This window comes from Squalius cephalus (genome assembly GCF_949319135.1).
Source record: "Squalius cephalus genome assembly, chromosome: 25".
Taxonomy (NCBI): domain Eukaryota; kingdom Metazoa; phylum Chordata; class Actinopteri; order Cypriniformes; family Leuciscidae; genus Squalius; species Squalius cephalus.
The window spans coordinates 9,177,220-9,199,186 of NC_137146.1; the positions used below are offsets into that span (position 1 = coordinate 9,177,220).

A 21,967-nucleotide genomic window follows, 5' to 3' on the forward strand; every position below is an offset into this window, starting at 1 on the left:
TTTGGTTTCTTTCTTAATGAAACAGTGCTGGATTCTCAATCTCAACTAATTCTGCAAGTCATAATAATGAGAAACTTTCTTGTAATGACTTAGTTTCTCAAAATATTGAGAGACTTTCTCGTAATAATGACGAAGGCTGTGTCCGAAATCGCCCCATATACCCTTAAATAGGGCACTATTTGAGTGGACAGCCATTTGTAGTGGTGTCTGAAACCATAGTGGAAGTATCGAGTGCACTCATTCAATCGCACAATGCACCGTCCGTAATTACGAGAGTACAATCCATTAGTGGAGTAACGTACTGTATATGGAATAGTGAATGAGGGTATAGGGGACGATTTCGGACATAGCCTTAGGTTCTCATAATAATGACTTAGGGTGCGTCTCAATCAGCTCCCTAGTTCAGTTGTCAGGGTGCCTGAATCAGGGAGTCAGTCATTATAAAGGCTGTCTCAATCGCAAAATCCTCCCAGTGCACTAGAACGTTCGCTCACTAAACATCCCACAATGCACCACAAAAACCAGGGAGCATCGATTGCTCACTATGGCTGTGTCCGATATCGCCCCCTATACCTTTCACTATTTGAGGGGACAGCCATTTGTCGTGGTGTCCGAAACCATACTGTTCGTTATCGAGTGCACTCATTCAATCCCACAATGCACTAGGGAATAGTGAATGAGGGTATAGGGGGCGATTTCGGACACAGCCTTAGTTTCTCTTTAATATGAGAAAAGTAAGTAATAACTACTAAGAAAGTTTTTCATTATTATGAGAAATTAAGTCATAATTATGAGAAAGTTTCTCATTATTATGACTTACAAAGTCATATTATTTTAATCAAGTGTGGCAGAAACGGTCTTGCATACGCCACAGATTTCACTAAGGCTTTATTTCGCTTTTCTAGTGGTCAGAAATATCTGTTTAAAATATCTGCATTTTTTTTTTAATATCTGAAAACTATTTAAACGTGTATTTATATATATTAAAGAAAAATGTAAGTCATGTCTTCTATAATAATTAGTGAGGTGGGTTAGGAACACTAATCTTCCGATTTTCGCCACACGATGGCAGCATTGTCACTTAAAAGACACCAGTTATTTAAGTTATTAAGTAGTTATTTATAAAAGACACTCATATTTCTAGCTCAAAATATTTCAAGAAAAGTTGAAAACGAAAAATAAATAAACCCGAGACTTCACAAAGTAAATGATTGATAAAAAAAAAAAAAAGAGAATAAAGTTTCTGCAGATTGCATCTGGTTTGGTATATTGACAGGATCCATATTTTAAAACATTTGAGACATGATCTTATCATTATCACATTGCCATGACCATACTCCCAAAAAAGTCAATAATGCTCACATTTTATTTCTGTAAAAGCTAAAAAATAAAAAAAGGGCTTTATTTTTTATATTTACTGTAAATCATTATGAGATTATTTCTTTCTTATTTTTACTCTATTGCTTGAGATAGTCTTTCTCAAATTCTGTAATGTTACATTCATAAGAATTTTAATATATTCCTGCTATGTGTAAAGAATCTTTTCTGACCTTTAGAAACTTACCAATAGCAAGAAAGGAAAAAATGCTTCCCTTGTGTCAATGAAATCGTAGTAACTATGTTTGGCATGCATGAAGGGGCCCTAATGACTATCCTGCCTCAATTAGAAGCCGGTGTGATGCAAGATAAGTTTCTGAGTTTAGTAAACGAGATTACCCTAATTTGTGTGAGGTAAACAGAACTTTTTGAATTTTTTGTTTAGCAGTCTACCTACACAGCCATTGTTAATTGGTATGAGGGCGTCTGATGCTGCTCACAGGGCTTTGAGACACAGCCGCAGTGTTTCCACTGCTGCAGTTGGCAGGGATGGGCAGTATTTCAGATACATTTAAAATATGTATTTGAAATACAAAATACTATTTTGTATTTTAAAGACTTTGGAAAAAATCAAATGTAATGTGTATTTAAATACATTTAAGATGAGTATTTTTGTATTTTCAAAATACATCAAATAATTTTTGCCAGTCAACATCTTTATCAAGGTATTGATTTTGTGGATCAACTAGTTCAGACATTCACTAGCTCAGCATTGGATCAGCGATTTTTTTTTTTTTTTTGGAATAAGGTGAGAATGTCATGATCAATTCTACTTGTTGATTAAAGTTAAAATAGTGCACTATTCACTTCAGTTAACATGAAAGAATAAAAAAGCACAGACAAATGGGAAAATAGCGTTAGCCAATCAGTCTTGACCGGTTGTTGATTTTGATCAACTAGCTTGTCAAATGTGTTTAAAGCATTACTGCATGTTAGTGTCACGATTCATGTCTGTGTTCCCCTGTCTCATCCTATGTTTAGCAGTTCCCCGTTATGTTGATTAGTCTTCCCAGGTGTTTCTTATTTCCCACGCCCCCTTGTTATCTTGTTTAGCTTGTTTGCCTTTGTATTTAAACCTCTGTTGTTTGTTGGTTGTTGTAGCTGTTTCCTGTTCCTGTCCTGAGTTCTGTTATTTGCCTGGGATTACCTGTTTGTTTTATTAAAGTGTTGCATGTGGATTTTCTCTCTGCCTTGTTCCTACCTCATCCTAACAGAACGACCGACCGACCGACCGACCAACCATGAATCCAGCAGCACGGATTATGTGTTTCCATCAAGGAGATCGACCCATCGAGGATTACGTAAGAGACTTTATCGATCTGGCAAATGTAACTTCTATGGACTCTCTGTGCCTCATGATTTTTTTTAGAGGGGGATTATCAGAGCCAATTGGCTCAGCCATGCCACTGCATAATCCCAATTGGACTTTAGAATTTTATATTTACTTGGCCCTGCAACTGAGTGGTTCTGTATGTGCTGTGGGGATCACGGAGGAGAAACGTGGTACTCCCACATTAGCCCTCATTCCACAGCCTCGTCCTGTCACGTCTGCCGAGCCAGAGACCATTCACGTCACGTCTGCCGAGCCAGTGTCTCCGGACAAGATGGCCGCCGCCACCACGTCACCTGAGCCCTCAGCAGAGATGGCCGCCGCCACGCCTGAACCTGAGCCCTCAGCAAAGATGGCCGCCGCCACGCCTGGACCTGAGCCCTCAGCAAAGATGGCCGCCGCCACGCCTGGACCTGAGCCCTCAGCAAAGATGGCCGCTGCCACGGTGTTTGTTCCTGTTCCTGAGCTGGCATCTGTTCCTGAGCCGGTTTCTGTTCCTGTGCCATGGTCGCCTGCCCAGCCTGCCCCGCCCTGGTCGCCTGCCCAGCCTGCCCCGCCCTGGTCGCCTGCCCAGCCTGCTCCGCCCTGGTCGCCTGCCCAGCCTGCTCCGCCCTGGTCGCCTGCCCTGCCTGCTCCGCCCTGGTCGCCTGCCCTGCCTGCTCCGCCCTGGTCGCCTGCCCTGCCTGCTCCGCCCTGGTCGCCTGCCCTGCCTGCTCCGCCCTGGTCGCCTGCACTGCCTGCTCCGCCCTGGTCGCCTGCCCTGCCTGCTCCGCCCTGGTCGCCTGCACTGCCAGCTCCGCCCTGGCCTCCCATCTTGCCGCAGTCTCCAGGTCCTCTTCCACTCCACGGGCCTGGCCCCCCATCCCGCCCCCGGGTCCGCCTCTGTTCCACCACCCTCCTGGACTGTTTTCCCGAGCGTCTGGAATCCGCTCCTTAAAGGGGGGGCTATGTCACGATTCATGTCTGTGTTCCCCTGTCTCATCCTATGTTTAGCAGTTCCCCGTTATGTTGATTAGTCTTCCCAGGTGTTTCTTATTTACCACGCCCCCTTGTTATCTTGTTTAGCTTGTTTGCCTTTGTATTTAAACCTCTGTTGTTTGTCGGTCGATGTAGCTGTTTCCTGTTCCTGTCCTGAGTTCTGTTGTTCTGTTATTTGCCCGGGATTACCTGTTTGTTTTATTAAAGTGTTGCATGTGGATTCTCTCTCTGCCTTGTTCCTACCTCATCCTAACAGTTAGGGCTGGGTGATATGACACTACATATCATAGCGATGATATAAAGTGCGAATTGATGGAACTTTTTCTAAATCGTTTACATAGATAGGCCTATTTGTGGGGTAAGCAAATTTATCCGTGCAGCTTTTAGTGGGCAGGAATTACTGGAACGTTGGAGTGGAAAAACAAACACTGATGAATGATACACCACAAATCTTCAGCTTTTAGTTTTATTGTACATAAATAATAAAAAAGGGGTAAATGGTGTCAAATGAATCTAAATTAATTCTAATTTAAAATTTTAGATACACTTTCTAACTTTAATAAACTTGTAGAAACAAATAAACTTTACATAAACATAAAATTACTTAAAGCATTGTACTACCTGCAAAAAAAACAAACTCAAAAGAGTTTGAAATTCAGTTTATGCTGTGGAATCAAAACTGATTTTGAGAATTGTGAAACCACAATATTGTTACTGTGAAGTAAAATTGAGATTTTGGTCATATCACCCATCCATATTCTTTCCTAGATAGCAGAAAAGGTTCCCACAGTTTTACATACAGTATGCAATTTTTAATAGTGTTCACCACAAGTAATAGACTACATTGTAACCAGAAGTATAAATGGCTGCTATTTTGCATAAGTTTATTTGTAATTGCCAGAAAGAAAGAAAGAAAGAGAGGGCAGAGATGTGGTTAGGAATGAAAAGTCAGTAGGCCTATGTAGTTTCTTCATTCACTGTGACCTATACCTGCACTGGATGGTTAATTTCACATGTATTTTGTGTATTTTCAAAATACAAAATACTGTTTTTGTATTTAAATACATTTTTCCACACAGTATTTTGTATTTGTATTTTAAATACATTTCCATGTATTTATGCCCATCTCTGGCAGTCGGTCTGTTGTAGTTGAGTCTGCCGCAAACTCAATATGTATCCTTAAAAGCATTGTTTTCAGCTGTCTAACCCTAACTTTATCCAAGGTTTCATATGAAACATATAGGCTGCAGCCTGCAGGTAATCACAGCCATGCGGATTTATACAGTAGTTCTGTAAATATGTAAACAAATATTAATTATTCAACAAAACTATTCAGAAAATATTCAACAAAATTGGCCAGTTTGTTTAGTTCTCCAACTTGAGTGTCTCCACAGAAGAGCACACACTGACACCCGGACAGACAACGTCAAGTGATACAATCAACATTATTGGAGAGCTTCTTGTTGGCTAATAAAATTTTCTACAACTAACTAAGGTGACAACTACAACATTAACTAACCCCCTTTTAACCCCTTTCTCATAAACTACTGAATAAATATAGTGCACATTTTACTTCCTTAATAGCTTTCGAAACCAGATTATGAACAAACATACATCAGCTTATGAACACGGTAATTGTTATTTTTAACCCTCAAAAACATCTCATCGAGTGTAGACGTACATGCATAATTTACATGGGCGGGTCCAACTGTACAGAAGAGGAAGCGCGAGCCAGATGATCCTCGTTCGCGTCCTTCTCGTGCTCACTTTATATTTGAGAAGCGGATTCAGAGCAGCGCGGACGTGCCTCCAGTTTTTTTTTTATCAGGTATGTTTACATGGCTTTTATGACTAACTAACGTTCTGTTCTCTGAGTAGAAATTAACCGAGTAAGTTTTATCACGCGGAAAAGTAGCCTAATGACATGTTAACAGAGTACTGTACAAAGATAGACCTCTGTCCTAGTGCAGTAACGAGTGAGTGACATTTGAAATGCATGGCAACAGAAGGTGGCAGTCATATATTGCATCTGGACTGCATCACATTAGATGCGAGTCTATCAAAGAGACTATTATTGGGATTTGATTTGATTTGTTTAAATTAACTGCAGTGAGAGTAGGCTATGACACCTTTCCAATAATGCAGTTATGGTATCATTGTTCACACCGACTAATTTTGCAAGGCAAACAACCTGCTGTACCTGCAGGGCAACTTCGACGACTTGAACTGATTCTGCTACAGCTGACTGACAGGTTTAAGACAAATACCAACAAACAGAGGAGCTTTGTGTGCTTCATTTTATGTTAATGTTTTGCTTGAAACGTCATTTCTAAGACCCAAGTCTGACCGTTTACTCCATGTAGCATCCTTTGGACCTTTTCTCTCAAAAAGGTGGGGTACAGGCCACGTGTAGCATATAGGCTATATCAAATTTTTTATAGATATTTTAAGTCATTGCATATGTAGTTTTGTATAAAATATAAGAAAATATCATTTTTTTCTCAGGTTTTGTGAGATTAATCCAAAAATATATGATGAATACAGTTCATTTTCTAGATTAAAATGTAGGATTGGCTGAGGAATCTTTACATGAACATGAATTACGTTATAATCAGTCTGACCACACTGTATTGTATAGTTCTATTAAGTTTGTATGGTCATTTTTATTTTTTTTGTCATCAGTACGATCCCCTCAAGGATCTTGGGACGGAATGGGAGTGTCTGGTTGACTTAGTGGGAAGGTGTGTGATATGTGTTTGGCAATTTTACCCTTTGTTCCTCTTTGTTGGCTAACTATCCCATCTGACAACAACTCGCATTTAGATAATGTGTAGGTTATATCTTGGATAGAGATGGTGACTACTGTACTTTCCAAGACCCATGGGTGTGGTTTCTGAGAACTACATCCGTGAGATATGACAGGTCTATTGATTACAACCGAGCTGTCAGATGATAATGTTGATGTTATACATGGGGAGACGCCTTATCTACAGGTTATACGTAAAAGTGTTGCCAGGTCACAATAGTTGCTAAACCACTTTTTCCCCTGTAGCAATATCACCCTTCCTCCTCTTTTATTAAACACAGGGGGCTGGACATATGTTACCACTTTTGCATGTTGAGCAAGTTCAAAAGAAGCATTGGTGGTGTTGTGCTCTCATTGTGGTTAATGTGCATCATCACACTTTGGATCCTCGTTGCAATGCACATGAAACCATGATATACAGTCGTTGAGAACCTTTTTATGCTCAATACTTAGAGATGTGATTCTGTTTTTAACATTTTACAAATCAAATAATATTGTGGCATGACCAAGCATGTGTGTTTGCCTTGAGGAAAGAGGAAACAGAGCTTGTGGTCTATGTGTAATTGTATTTTTTTTAATCGAGGGACAGGAAGTTGAGTTCACCAAGTGAGGATTAGCAATAGCGATCCTAAGATAGGCTGTGTTTATGTTTCACGTATCCAGGATTCTTCTAGAACCTCCACGCATGTGATCCTCTTTTATTACGAAATGACGCACAGAATTAGCATTAATGTGGATGTAGTGTTGCAATGCAATGTCCAGAGCAACTGTAGATCTGTTCATGCCTGTGGTTTTGTTAGTGATTTTAGATTTGTGGTTTTACCCTGATGCTCGTCGAGATGCATTTGCGAGCCACTTTAAATTAGAGGGGAATGACTGTTGGCTTAATGAAAGTCCTGTGACCATACACACGCTTTGTCTTCAGTTTAGCACAATAAACAAGATGCTGTTGCACTCACAGGTCACATGTCAACCAAGCTAGTCCTTTAATTTCTGATTTGGTATTTGTGTTAAATCTGACATTCTTTGGAATCAGTCTTGTTTACTGAGCATAATAGTGTTTATTAGGGATGACAGAATTGCAATTAGCAGACCTGGTGTTAAATTAAATCACAAGCTGTGTTTAATCAAATCCCAGTCAGTTTTAACAACATTAAGTCACTTGCAGGATCAGGAGGAAAATAAAAAAATAATACATGTTGGTCACAACTAGAGGGCGCTTACTCCAAAGATTTACCCTTGATCATGTCTGCAGTTTCATTTCAAATCCACGTGGATTTTCATAGCCAATATCCAATTTTTTTTTCTTTTGGAACATGACGTTTGTTCCACCTCCCGAGATCTCATTCTCATTAAGGGACCAAAGGAATGTAATGCAATTTCTGCAGATGGTCCAAACAATATGGAGATGCTTGTATGAATAAATTAGCTGCAATAATAAATAGAGTAGAAATGGTGCAATGTGGATTCAGATGTGCTCAGCAGTGCCATATTTATCTGCTTTCTGAGCATTAGCTGGGTTACGTGCCTTCATTGTGCATTGATGTTCAATAAAAAAATAAAAAAATAAGGAAAGAAATTCCTGTTAGTGGCGTGTCAGCCCTCCTCTGTAATTCTTTATAAAAGCCCATTAGAAAAGCAGTAGGCAGGATCCATTCTATTGGACATGAAGTTAATATATCAACAGCAAACACACAGTGCCTGGATAAAACCGATCAACACTGTCTCCAACTAATGTTGTTCAAGGGTGGGAATGAGTACATAGCAAAGCTTAGGCCTGTTTTAGATTCTAAATTGAAGATTCATGTCTGATCTGTGTTTGATGCAGGCAATGAATTATTTACAATGGATTACATTGCTTTGTACATTTAGAAAATGGATGGCCACAGCAGTACTTGAATTATTTGATTGTTTGTCACTAGGTTTTGCTCTGATGGTTAAATTATGGAATTTACATACAGATCAAGGGGAATGGTCAATTGCATTACTTGTCTGTCTGTTTTATTTTAACAAATTAAAAATATTTTATTAAAAAATAAAAAACGTTCTTTATGTCAATTTCACCAAGTTATGTACACTAATCAAAAGTTTGGATGGTAAGATTTTTTCACCAAGATGTTCACCAAGGATGCATTCATTTGGTAAAAAAATAAATGTTTTACTATATTTTAAAAAGGTAATTTATTCCTGTGATGGCGAAATTAAAGCGATTTCTTTCAGAAATCAATCAGATATGCTGATTTGGTGTTCAACAAACATTTCTTAATATGTGAACCGGACCACAAAACCAGTCACATGGTTAATTTTTTTTTTAATTGAGATTCATACATCTAAAAGCTGAATAAATAAGCTTTCCATTGATGTATGGTTTGTTGGGATAGGACAATATTTGTCCGAGATTCAACTATTTGAAAATCTGGAATCTGAGGGTGCAAAAAAATCTAAACATTGAGAAAATTGCCTTTAAAGTCCATTTATGTTCGCGATTGTGCTGCATTCACTCACAAAAGTAAATGTTTTGTATATTTACGGTAGGAAATTTACTAAATATCTTCATGGATCATGATCTTTACTTAATATCCTAATGATTTTTGGCATAAAAGAAAAATCGATAATTTTGACCCATACAATGTACTGTTGGCTATTGCCACAAATATACCCGTGCGACTTTTGACTGGTTTTGTGATCCAGGGTCACATATTATCAATTATTTTAAGTTTTTTTTTTTTGTTTTTTTTTGAAAACTGAGATAATTTCCCCTCAGGATTCTTTAATGAATAAAAGAAGTTAAAAAAAATGACTGACCTCAAACTTTTAAATGACAGTGTATTAATATTATGTAATTTTAATGCTTACAATATTATTGAATTTTCTTTGCAATGTAATCATCAAACAAGCATGTAAATACAATAATATGGGACTAGCTAGATGCGTATTATCATAGGTCAGGCCCAAAATGCAACAATGTTACTCAATATTTGAATATCTCAATATCTGAAGACCCCTTATTAAGGGGTCCTTGATGACTAAATATAACATTATTTTATATTTTATAGGGATGTCTCAATGTAATATGAGTTGTTCAACAGCTTTTATGTAAAGAAACATCACAGTTATGTCCTTTATCACATCTGTGGTGCAGTTTTTGTGCAGTATCTCAGGTTTCCATCACCACTGAAAGAGCCACAAGTGTTACATTTCAAACACTCTCTTTATGTGTGACTGTACACCGTGTGGGTGTGTATGGACTGTCATGTCATCTGTCATGCCGTCCTACCAGGAGATGAACGATTAATAACAGCTTTCAACAAGGACTGTGGGCTCAAACACGGCTTTGTTTTAAATGCTATGCTGGGAGTCCAGAATCTGATGTGCATCCACTAGATTGACAGGTTAAAATGCGATTAAAAGCAAACGAAGGCTGTGATGAATTATATGTTTGTGCGTAGACTCGGTCCACTTAGCGATAAGAGAAGAAGATAAGTTTTATATAAACTGTTGGAACCTAATCATCTGCCAAATATTAACCTAAATAGCACTTTTCTGAGCATGAGATGTCAGTCTTCAAGAGGATAGAAAAAAGAAGCATGTTGGTGCATCTCTGGGAGAGCTAGTGAGGCTCCGCCCCCTCTTGACATGTGACTACTCTGTCTCAGCCCCCATTGCCCCCCTCCTTGGACATATACTCAAGCACACGCTGTTGTGAGCGCTATATCAGTGTGTGTGTCTGAGTGTGTTAAACGCTTCTGGTTAGTTTGACTTTTCTGGGGTGAAGAAGAAACTGAGGATAACAGAAATGATGGGGGTGTCTCTGCCTGCGTGCAGGCAGGTAAGTTAACATTCTTTAAGGTCGATACGTTTTTTTTTGTCATACCAAATCTGCATATTTCTAAATGGATATTTAAACCTCTTTACGAATAGCTGAAAGGGATCTTTTTTCTATTTTGCAATTCAAACAGCAGAAATGAGGAAGAAACTTATTCTGTCATGGGTCACTTTTTTTTTACAGTGTTAGACTGCTAGTTGAAAATGCTTGAAATAGATAAACACTGAGCGATCAGAATGATCTGCATTTGCACAGAGGGTGTGATTTCTCAATGTTTGTGCAAATGTATGTGGGAGAGCATGAGTCACTGCAGCATGTCAATGAATGGAATATAAGCAGATGTTACATTTTGTAAAAGAAATTCATATTAATCAGAGATGAATATGTGCAGAATTGGATTTAGTCATCTATGTATGTATGCACATCATAAATGCTTCAGCACCTGGTTTGCAGTAGACTTTGGAAATGTAGCGGCGTATTCCTCCTACAGAGATCGCCGTCCACCTACCCGATTTGTGTCTTGGTAGCATATACAGTACATCCCACCAACCTTTGCGATGTACACAGAAAATGTTTCCTTGTATTTGCATTTGGTTCTTCTCACTATTCAGAATTTGTTAGAGCATTTTTCTCTGTACAGAACATGGTTAGTTTTTTAATAAATTATCAAAATAAGGTTACACACCAGCAATGTTTGGGAAAATGGCTTCAGGTAAAATACAGTGCCAGTGAAGTTTGGACACACTTGACTCAATTTGTTTCTCATGATCATAAATGATGATGCCTTAAATTTGTTTGCACCGCAAATTGCACTTTTTTATTTTTATTTTACTGACTATATGCCAGTACAAATGGGAACTTATAAGAAGCAAAAAATATAGATGTAAGAATATTTTATGTGTACTTTTTTGTCACTATATAATTATTATTGTTGTTTTTTTTTCAAATACCGATGCCATATGTTATAAAGGGAAAAAACGTCTATCAATATGTTTTTACTTCCATTTTTTACATTCATATTTTTGGGGAAAATCCTGCTTAAAGGAGAACTCCGGTCAATTTTAACATTGAGCTCATTTTTTTGTACATTTGGAGTGCTGTCAATACAGAGAACAACGACAAAAATCGGTGTTGCCTACACCGTGTTATCCTCTTTTTAAAATTTACACCCTGTTGACTTCAATGGGGCAAGTTTTCAACCTGCTTTTAGCCTCTTAACATCCTTGATGTGTCATTACAAGTGCACAGGTCATGTGAGTGATTCCTTCGGAGTGAACGCGGGTGAATCTGACTGCAGTAGATGTGAAAGATATGAATAAAAATGATATTTATTTAGCCAGCGCTCATCCCTGTATTTACATCCTGTTTTCGGTCAAAGTCCATAGTAATCGATTGTCGAGTTCACGCGCATTGGTTTAGTACCTATGATCATGCGCGTGAACTCGACAATCGATTACTATGGACTTCGACCGAAAACAGGATGTAAATACAGGTATGTGCGCTGGCTGAATAAACATCATTTTTATTCATATCTTTCACATCTACTGCAGTCAGATTCACCCGCGTTCACTCCGAAGGAATCACTCACATGACCTGTGCACTTGTAATGACACATCAAGGATGTTAAGAGGCTAAAAGCAGGTTTAAAACTTGCCCCATTGAAGTCAACAGGGTGCAAATTTTAAAAAGAGGATAACACGGTGTAGGCAACACCGATTTTTGTCGTTGTTCTCTGTATTGACAGCACTCCAAATGTACAAAAAAATGAGCTCAATGTTAAAATTGACCGGAGTTCTCCTTTAATGAGAGATTGCAACATAATGCACTATTAAACCTAAATAATCACAATAGCATCACATCCGGACCCAAATATTAATATAATATTGTATAATCAGGTCTCTTTCGTTCATTCATTTTTAATATCTCTCTTTCATGTTATTTGAACCTTTATGGAAGTGGGTTTTGCATCAGGGTAAGGTATTTTTGTAGTAGTGTCTGTTTGGATACTCCTACAGTGAGGTGACGTTGTTGTGGCAATACCGGTTTGACTGACTATACCGTTCAGCAAATTTACTGTTATAGAGGGACATGCTTTATTGCTCCACAGTTACAGTGACCCTTTTTCCTGCTTCTGTGTTTGAAAAGACTTGGTCACTTGCCAGTTTAACAGATGCCTTTCAACAAGCACAATTGGCTTTGGCTGTGCATTAGTTACAGGTATAGTCCCATTGGAGCAGCCTGCGGAACAATGCATGGCTCAGTAACTCACCAGTTCCTGGATCGCATGTTAATGCAGTCTTTTTTTTTTAGCCAAAAAGCCCAGATTGTTAATGATTAAAGTGCAACCTGCCATTTCGTTTTCATATAAAAAAGAAGAAGAAAACCGAAACAACATAATAAAATGCTTTGCCAAACTAGATTTTTACAATTTCAAGAGAATTTGAGAGGTTCTGCTTAATTTGCTGGCACAGTGCTAGGGTGTTGTGAGTGGTTGCCAAGACCTTTTTATAGTGGCTTTAAGGTGTTCTTGATTACGAAACAATTGTAAGGGGGTTCTTCTGAGCATCTGTAAGTGGTTGACATGGCATTGTTATATTGTTGCTAAAGTGTTCTTGATTGGGATGCAATTGCTTGGGTGTTCTGAATGGCTGTTGGGGCATCTCTAAAGCCCAAAGTATATTCCAGCTGTGCAGTGTCCACATGACATTTTAATTATCGTCATCAGGAGGGTCCGTGCACATTGTCCATGTGCAGCCCAATTTTTGTGTCCGTGCGTGAGTGATATGAGCGCTTGAAAACGAAGTCCACTAGATAGTGTGCACACGCCGAACCCATCTTTCTGCATTTACGGCCAAAAGAGTATAGGCCTACTTTGAAAGTATATTTTGAAAGATGGTGTGGAACGCGGAAAATGAAAAAGCCTCGCCTTAAGTGGTTGGTAGGGTGTTGGTTGCTTATTGGTCCCTAGATATGTCTTGGTTAATTAATTTATTCGAATTTGACGTCCAATTTATTGTCTGACAGGTATAAATCATAACCCTGATCGCTTAATAGCACACCCTTCCCAAATAAGCGACTTGAGGTATCAGTCATGTTCGTAGCACATGATTTTCAACAAACCCCAAGTACTAAAAAGTGTGAAATTATTTTCTCCCAATACATTTTAAACACCTAGTAGGACATAGATGGGCCCCACTAAATATATGATGTACCTTCAGGACTAGATCAACTAGATAAACATACGTCTGTGAGCTTCAGTTTGACACTTGAAGCAGCATGAGGTTGGGCGTTGAGAGTTTGAGGGTGTTTATAGTGGTGGTGGGAATGTGACTTTGCTGCTTTGCTCCAGTCATTATTCAACAAGTCTATCACTGTCCGCCCTCACACTTGCAGGACAGGTGCATTAATGAAATCACATGGGAGATTTCCAGAACTGTTGGAATGCGTGCTTGCATTCCTCATCTTATTTGTGAACAGTGAACTGTTTCCACATACTGATGGAGGTGAAACTTTCTCAGCGAAAGTCTATCACTAGTGTGAGGGTAGCAGAATGAGAAGTGGTGGATGTGTGAATTTGTGTTTTGCAGACTATGCAACACTGAAATGTAAATCGTAAAAAGCTGCTTTTGGTACCTCGCGATGTTAGAGAGATTGGTGTATGTGTGTGACGGGTGTCCACACTGGAACTCAAGGTTATTTGACTGTCTGATTTACATAAAACGAGGAATATTTGAATAAAGTCTTTGACCTGCAAATGTCCGCTTTTACGAGGATTTTTAAGAAAAGCATTATCTAGTGTTTGTCCTCGTTCTGCTCTAGAAATTTATTCATGATGTTAAACCTGTGTGATTTGTTACCTTGGCAAACGTGTTGTTTTAACTCTGCTGCTCTGTTACCCACAGCAACCTATTAATGGCTGTTTATAGTAGGTTTCCATTCATCTCTGTAATATGAGCCCACATTTACCAAATTGAGCTTTTTCTTTTTGCATACCTGGATGTTAATTGGAGAAACTGTAATTGGTGGTCAATGAGAACCAATAATTCTGTAAAACTGGATCTCTCAAGCAGCTTAAAGCCACTGATCTCCACTTCACAGCTTCCTTGAAACACTTTTAGTACACAAATTCTAAAAGACCATTGACATTGTAGAGTATCCACATCTAAAGATTTATCCAGTGCACCATTTTGTGCAATATATCAGCCAGTATTATAGTTTAGATTGGTTGATGCTGGATATACAGTATTGGATTTTTTTAGTGCATGCTCATATGCCCTATTTTTACATGTAGATTAACTTTGCCGTCATCTAACGCTTATGTTATATAAAAAAAAATAATACTCATAATTTACTAACATTGTTAAATGTAATCTGTATCAAATCTCTTACTGACTATCAATTTGTACATTATAATGTTGTGATGCCTGAATTCACTTGGAATTATTTAAATAGATTGATTTTTCTTAAAATCAATATTTTTAGAAATATTAGGTATTATATTTCATTTATTTAGACAGATTAGTTTAGAATTTTTTTATTAACCATTTATCGGTAATAGAGTAACTTACAACATGAAAATAATGATGAGCCAGAATTTGACTATCAGTGCAGTGCATCTCTTGTTGCTAGGGTGTTGTAGATAGAAGGCATAGTGGACGCATATCAGTTTTCCCAAAATAATTGTATTATTTTTCTCAGAGAGAAACTTCTCTTCAAGAGCCTTTGCATCACCGAATCATCTTAGAGGAAGTAAGAGCAGATGTATTTTAGTCCTCCTGTTGTGATTACGAGAATCCACTTTTTCGTAATGACACTTTAGGTCAGCTAGCAGCTCATTCAACGGAGAAGTGTCTGAACTATTACTGAAGATGTGATGATTGTAATGGGCTTTGATGGCTTCAGGTTACATCCATGGAAACAAGAGTTATCCTTTAAGAGATCTTCACTCCGAGAGTGTCTATTCTAACATTTCATTATGACAAGAAACATTCACTTGGACGCCACAGACCCACTCACATACACAGTATGCCTCGTCTAGAGTGGATTAAAGTGTTATCATAATGTCATGAATTCTGAGGTCTAGATTAGACTAAAGGTTTAAAAGTGATTAATCATCCTCTTCATTTTGTTCTGTGTGGTCACTGATATGAAGAGTCAATGATTTTAATTTAGTACCGATGTTTTCATTATGACATGCCATTTCCTAGAAAGATAAATGGAAAAATTGTTACCACACTATTATGATGAATATTGTAATTTCTTAAACCTGAAATGAGGATATGAAAAAGGAAGATAGGTTTAATATGATTATAAAAGAGAATTAAAAAAGGACTATGTCTATAAAATGTTTGGGATCAGTAAGATTTTTTTTTTTTTTTATGTTTTTGAAAGTCTTTTATGCTCACCATGGCTGCATTTATTTGATCATAAATACAGTAAAAAACTTAATATTATCAAATATAGTTTAAAATAACTATATTATAATATTATATAAAAAAAAATCTGGATTCTTTGATGAATAGAAAGTTTAAAAGAACAGCATTTATTTGAAATAGAAATATTTTGTAACAATGTGACTTCACTGTCACTTTTGATTAATGCAACCTTGTCCTTGACCAATAAAAGTATTAATATCTTTTAAAAAAATCTTTCTAACCCCAAACTATAACTTCTAACCTACCACTAAAATGCATTTTCAGTGGTTTTAAACAGACTATATGTTATCTTCAAACTCAGAAACTAACAAAATGATTTGTGTGTTTCACTGGACAGTGCAAAGGTGAGGTTTGTTGTGATATTAATGAATTGCATTGGTGTGTCTGGACAAAAGAGGGATTTTTGGTTTTGTATGCGATGTCTTTATGCTTCCTGAACCTATTTGTGAGCAATTAGGAGGAAAGAAGAACAGGAAGGAGGTTGCAGACTGTTGTCTGTTTAGTTGAATTTAGTTCTCAACTTTAGACACTCACCGTGACTTGTCTCCTGTTTCAGTGCTGAATGAGTTTCTCTCCTCCCCCAAACACAAGTCAAACCACACACACATGCTCACACACTCGTTTGTTTGACATTCCCTATTGTTGATACAGTGTTTGAACAAGATGATTATCATTTCTCATTCCATTCAATAAATGTTTTATGGCTTTTTTTGTCAAGAGCAAACTGTTTTAATACTTCCTCATTTCCCATGCTGAAAAAAGTGTTGTGTGTCTCAAAGGAGCGCCCTGGCCAGCAGGCCGATTGTTAGCCATGCTGCGACAGCAAGAACCCACGGTTAGCACCCTGCATCTGGTGGCCAATGATATGACCGATATCATGGAGAACTTGGACACACGAGAACTTGATATTGGCGATGGGGAAGAGGAGTTTGATGGCCGGGATCCCAATAGTACAGGTAAAAGAAACAAAGAAGTTGAACCACATACAATCACAAACATATTTAAACACAAAAAAAAGTTATATGAAGATAATATTCATATACACTACCATTTGGTGGCCAGTAAGATTTTTTAATATATATTTTTTCTTAATATATTTATTCAGCAACTATGCATTAAATTGATCGAAACTGACATTAAATACTGTACCAATAATCTATAAAAATGTATATTTCAAATCAATTCTATACTTTTGAACTTTTTATTCATCAAGGAATCCTGAAAATCATGGCATCCACAAAAAAATTAGGCAGCACAACTGTTTCACCATTGATAATACTAAGAGATGTTTCTTGAGCACCAAATATCAGAATGATTTCTGATCATGTGACACTGAAAGCTGACGTAATGGTTCCTGAAAATTCAGCTTTGCCATCACAGGAATAAATTACATTCGAAAATATATTAAAATAGAAAATGGTTATTTTGAATTGTTAATATTTTTTTCAATATTTCTGTTTTTACTGTACTTTTGATCAAATAAATGCAGCCTTGGTGAGAAGAAGATACTTCTTTCAAAAACTCTTTCTTACTGACCCCAACTTTTGAACAGTAGTGTGTCATATTTTAATTTTAATTATTTTATCCACAGAAAACCGCATCCCCTTCTCAGCTGTGTATAAAACAACAGGCTTTAAAGAGACCGGGGCACGCGTGTTTCTTACCGCGCTTCCCATCACCGCCAAAATCCTGGAGGTGGAACGCTTCACTTCTGCCCAGGATCGCTTCAACCTCACGTCCCAGAGAAGCGTCTCTAAGGTGAGATCTCCCACTCCTGTTCCCTTTCATGAAGTGTTAGTATGTGGGCTGACGGGGTATATTTGTTTCTCGGGAGATTTAGAGGTTGCCAGAGCAATTTACATGTTGCCCTGGAGATTTGGACACCATATCCGAAAATACTTAGCACATGTAAAATTGTTTTTCAGAAAAATAATGACAAACACTCATCACTCATGTTTTGGATGTAGTTTGTTAAAGGTTTATATAACTACAGTATTCCTTTAAGATTTCAGCTAATTATGTGCTCTCCATCATGTCGTTTCAAACCCAAATGTTCTTATTTTCATGTTTTTACACAAAAATGAAGCATTTTGAAGAAAGCTCCTTCCATACAATGACCGTATCTTTTAAGGTCCAAAAAGACACCATAAAAGCACAATCAAAGTGGTCCATACGACTTATGCACTATGTTCCAAAAAGCATTTAGGTTTGGAGCGACATGACAGTGAGGAAATTATGACAGAAGTTTCATTTTTGGGAGAACTATCCTTGATGGCTGGTCTTGTATCCAGGCGCTTCCGGCATTGTTTAAGATCGAGATGAGGCACGGAAACTTCACCTGGTTGGTAAAGAGGAAGGAGAAACATTTTATGGAGCTTCACAGGGAACTCCGTGCCTACAAGACCTTCCTCAGAATTCCATTGCCCACCCGCAGGTGACCTGATCATACATTGTATTATAATTATATCAATCATTTATTTATAATTATTTATAATGTTTATATGAATATATTAATAATTACATTTAATTAATTTGGTTATATGTTATATTTGAAACTAATATATTTATATTTTGTATATACTATATAATATAATATTGTTTTACATATACATTACTGTTCAATGCTTGGGGTCAAAAGTACAGTAAAAATAGTAATATTGTAAAATATTATTACAACTTGTAAAATGTAAAATGTAATTTTCCTGTGATGGCTAAGCTCAGCTGAATTTTCAGCATCATTACTCCAGTCTTCAGTGTCATGACATTTTAAATGTAATGACATTCATAATAGTAAAGTAGAATGTACATTTCCTCAAGAAAATGACATTGTGACACATTTTCACAAAATGACATTACATTTAAATGTCGAAAACAGTTGTGCTGCTTAATATGTTTGTGGAAACCATGATGCAGTATTGTCAGGATTATTTGATGAATAGAAAGTAGAAGTCTTTTGTAACATATATGTCTTTGATCAATTTAATGCATTCTTGCTGAATAAAATGATTAATTTCTTTCAAAAAAATCGTACTGACCCCAAACTTTTGAATGGCATTGTATATATAATCATGTTTTTCTCCCTAAACATAAATGTAAATATTACTCCAACAAAAGGATGTGTCAGTAGCCCCTTTCACACATCATGTCTTTTCGGGTAAATTAATTACCATTAAGAGATCATGGGCCTGATTCACTAAACAGGGCAAATTAGCATGAGAGAGCAATTCCAAAAAAGCGCAGATGGGAGTGGAAATTTCCAGAGATTCGCGTTATCTACTGACGAGTGACGACGCGCAAATTAAAGAACACAGAACCAGCCGGATCATTTCCATAATGACCAACGCAATCTAGCATCGCAAATAGCACCTGGGTTAAGACATGCTTTTTTAGGGCATTAAATAAATGCATATGCAATAAGATCAGCCGCAAAAATAACTGTGTCCACGCCTTTTCAGTGCTAATTGTTCACTATGTGTCTTTAGTAAATCCTGACAGTGGTTTTATAATGCCAAAAGAGGGTTTGCACTGGCGCAGGCTTTTAGTAAATCTGGCCCTATGTGTGAACAGGACCTTTTCAAAAATACCAGTAAATTGGTTCTGGCATTTTACCGATATGAAAAGTTGTAATATTACCAGTAAATTACCGGTATGATGCTGTGTGTGAACAAAGAATAAAGAGTACCGTTATGAGCATGAATGCGCTGATGTAAAAAATCTGCTTTGAGCCAATCATAAAGTTCTGACATCACAGAATTTACTGGTATTTTGGTGCTGATGTGTGAATGGTCTCTTACCGGTAAAAAGCCATATCACCATTGCTTGTGTGAACAGCATATTTGTGTATTTACCTGTGAAGTCATTATGGTAATTTACTGGGATTACTGTGCAAAAGGGACTAATGTCTCATCACGCCTATAGGCCAGCAATTGAGTCATGAACACTACTGGTCTACATGTTGACTTTATGCAGTGTGTTTGCCATCTTCTGGAAATCTTAAGATCTCTTCCTCTGTCTTTTGAAATAGTCACACGGAGCGAAGGCACACTATAAACCGGAACCTTGAACGGCACATGCCAAGTCTACCCCGGGGAGGAGGCGAAGAACTGGCCAGGGAAGAGCAAGTCTCTAGTCGAAAAGTCAGTTTCCTGTTTCAGTGGCACACTGCTAACTTATTCAGATGATTCGTGTCTGAATATTGTGGTTTTCTTCACAGAGACAACTTGAAGACTACTTGAATAAGCTGCTTAAAATGCCAATGTATAGAAACTACCATGCAACAGTATGTATATATTTGGATTATGTACAGTATTTCAGTAGGTGTGTTGTTTTTTACATGCATTAACAAATCTTTTTTTTCTTCCATAGATGGAATTTATTGATGTGAGTCAGCTGTCCTTCATTCATGATTTGGGACCAAAAGGCTTGTAAGAGCTCTTTGTTTATTAGCTAAATTTTTTATAAATATATTCTTGCATTTTTTTTGTAATTGATCCTTGACATTTTGCGCTGTTTCCTTCCCAGGGAGGGTATGGTTCTCAAAAGGTCAGGGGGTCACCGTATTCCTGGACTGAACTGCTGTGGCCACAGCAAAATGTGCTACCGCTGGTCCAAACGGTCAGTGTAGTGTCTTTCATTCTCATCACACACAAAAAAAACCTTGATTAAAAATGAAGAAAAAGGATTTTCAAGGAAATGCCATCTTATAATGTCTTACTGTTGGTCTTTCCAGCTGGATGGTGGTGAAGGACTCCTCACTACTCCTCATGAAGCCAGACACAGGTGCCATCTCATTCGTCCTGCTGATGGATAAGGCGTTCGGCATTAAAATGGACACTAAAGAAACTGAGACAAAGCACGGTGTCCGCATAGACAGTCTGTCCAGGTGTGTGAACTGAGGCTCACATGGTCATTAAGGCAAAATGCAGTTGACATGCACCATCAATATTTGATTAAATGAAAGCGCTTTCTGCTTTTTAAAGGACTCTGGTGCTGAAGTTCACAAGTTACCGTCACGCCCGCTGGTGGGGACAGGCAATTGATGAATTTGTGCGCAAATATGGCAGCAATTTTCTTAAGGATCACAGATATGGTTCCTTTGCCAATGAACAGAAGAACATCCCATCTAAATGGTAATTATGGCTTTTTACATGCATTCAATGTCTGAAAAGATCATATCATAGATGCTTTTGACTTGGGCTAATAATCAACCACCTACAGGTAGCAACACCCTGGCAACCTCCCCTCAAAGCCTTTGCCCTGTGGCAACAACTTTTACACAGAAAGTTCAACTAGGCAAAGAAGTACTTTTAGCTTTAGTTTTATTATATATTATATTTCATTATTGATAATATTATTTATTGAAAGAAATAATAATTTGGGTTTACTAAGCAAACTAAACTAACTTTTAGCTTTAGTTTTATATTAAATTATATTATATTACATTATAATATATTTCATATACATTCATTCATTTAGCAGATATTATGTTAGTATTTATTTATTGAAAAATAATATAATAAAAATAATAATTTGGGTTTACTAAGCAAACTAAAGCTAACTTTATCTTAAATTACATTCGCTATTGTACTGTATTATATTATATCAGTGATTTATTATATTAGTGATTATATTATTTATTTCTTGAATAAATAAAAAATATAATTTGGGTTTACTTAGCTTTAGTTTTATATTAAATTAAATGTAATTATATTGGCATATTATTTATTTATTTATTTATTTATTAAAAATAATATAATATTGTATTTTATTATATTATATTATATTAGTGATTGTATTATAATATTATTTATTTCTTGGATAAGTTGAGTTTAGAAATGAAAACTAAAGCTTTATTATATGAGTGATCATGTTATTATTTATTTCTCAACTTTTCTCACAATTTTCAGTTGATGTATTTCAAAACTATCCAGAAAATGTCAATAATCAAACTAGCCGAAGCAGGTCTCATCTCTCAGGTTTTCTAGAACAGATAAACATGTGAAAGCTTTAGCCGTCTGCCGCTGTCTTCAGGTGAAGCCTGTTTAACAGGAGTAACTTGAGAGAATGAGAGGGAAAGTGTAACCATAGACTCCATCCTCTTTTGACCCTGTGGAGAAGCGAGATATCTAGGGCAGCAGCTTCACTGCTGGTCTGGGCAGATGAGTTGTTCATTGTTGCAGCATTAAGCCCTATTAGCATGCTTGTTCCCTGAATAA

At 37.2% G+C, this 21,967-nt stretch overlaps 1 protein-coding gene across 6 annotated transcripts in view; it reads left to right on the forward strand.

Annotated features, from left to right (window-relative positions):
* Positions 1-21,967, forward strand: part of pld1b (phospholipase D1b) — a 35,708-nt gene that overhangs the window by 737 nt on the left and 13,004 nt on the right. The window contains exons 1-10 of one of the 6 annotated variants that reach the window (XM_079862405.1): positions 5,404-5,513; positions 16,532-16,708; positions 17,344-17,510; positions 18,044-18,186; positions 19,777-19,888; positions 19,966-20,031; positions 20,118-20,176; positions 20,274-20,366; positions 20,482-20,634; positions 20,732-20,881. In XM_079862405.1, coding sequence (XP_079718531.1) covers positions 16,564-16,708; positions 17,344-17,510; positions 18,044-18,186; positions 19,777-19,888; positions 19,966-20,031; positions 20,118-20,176; positions 20,274-20,366; positions 20,482-20,634; positions 20,732-20,881 — 1,088 coding nt within the window. In that variant the 5' untranslated portion in view covers positions 5,404-5,513; positions 16,532-16,563. Of the gene's footprint in view, positions 1-5,403; positions 5,518-10,199; positions 10,321-16,531; positions 16,709-17,343; positions 17,511-18,043; positions 18,187-19,776; positions 19,889-19,965; positions 20,032-20,117; positions 20,177-20,273; positions 20,367-20,481; positions 20,635-20,731; positions 20,882-21,967 lie in introns of those variants that run through there. The other 5 variants (XM_079862400.1, XM_079862402.1, XM_079862404.1 and 2 more) reach the window with 5 other exon arrangements.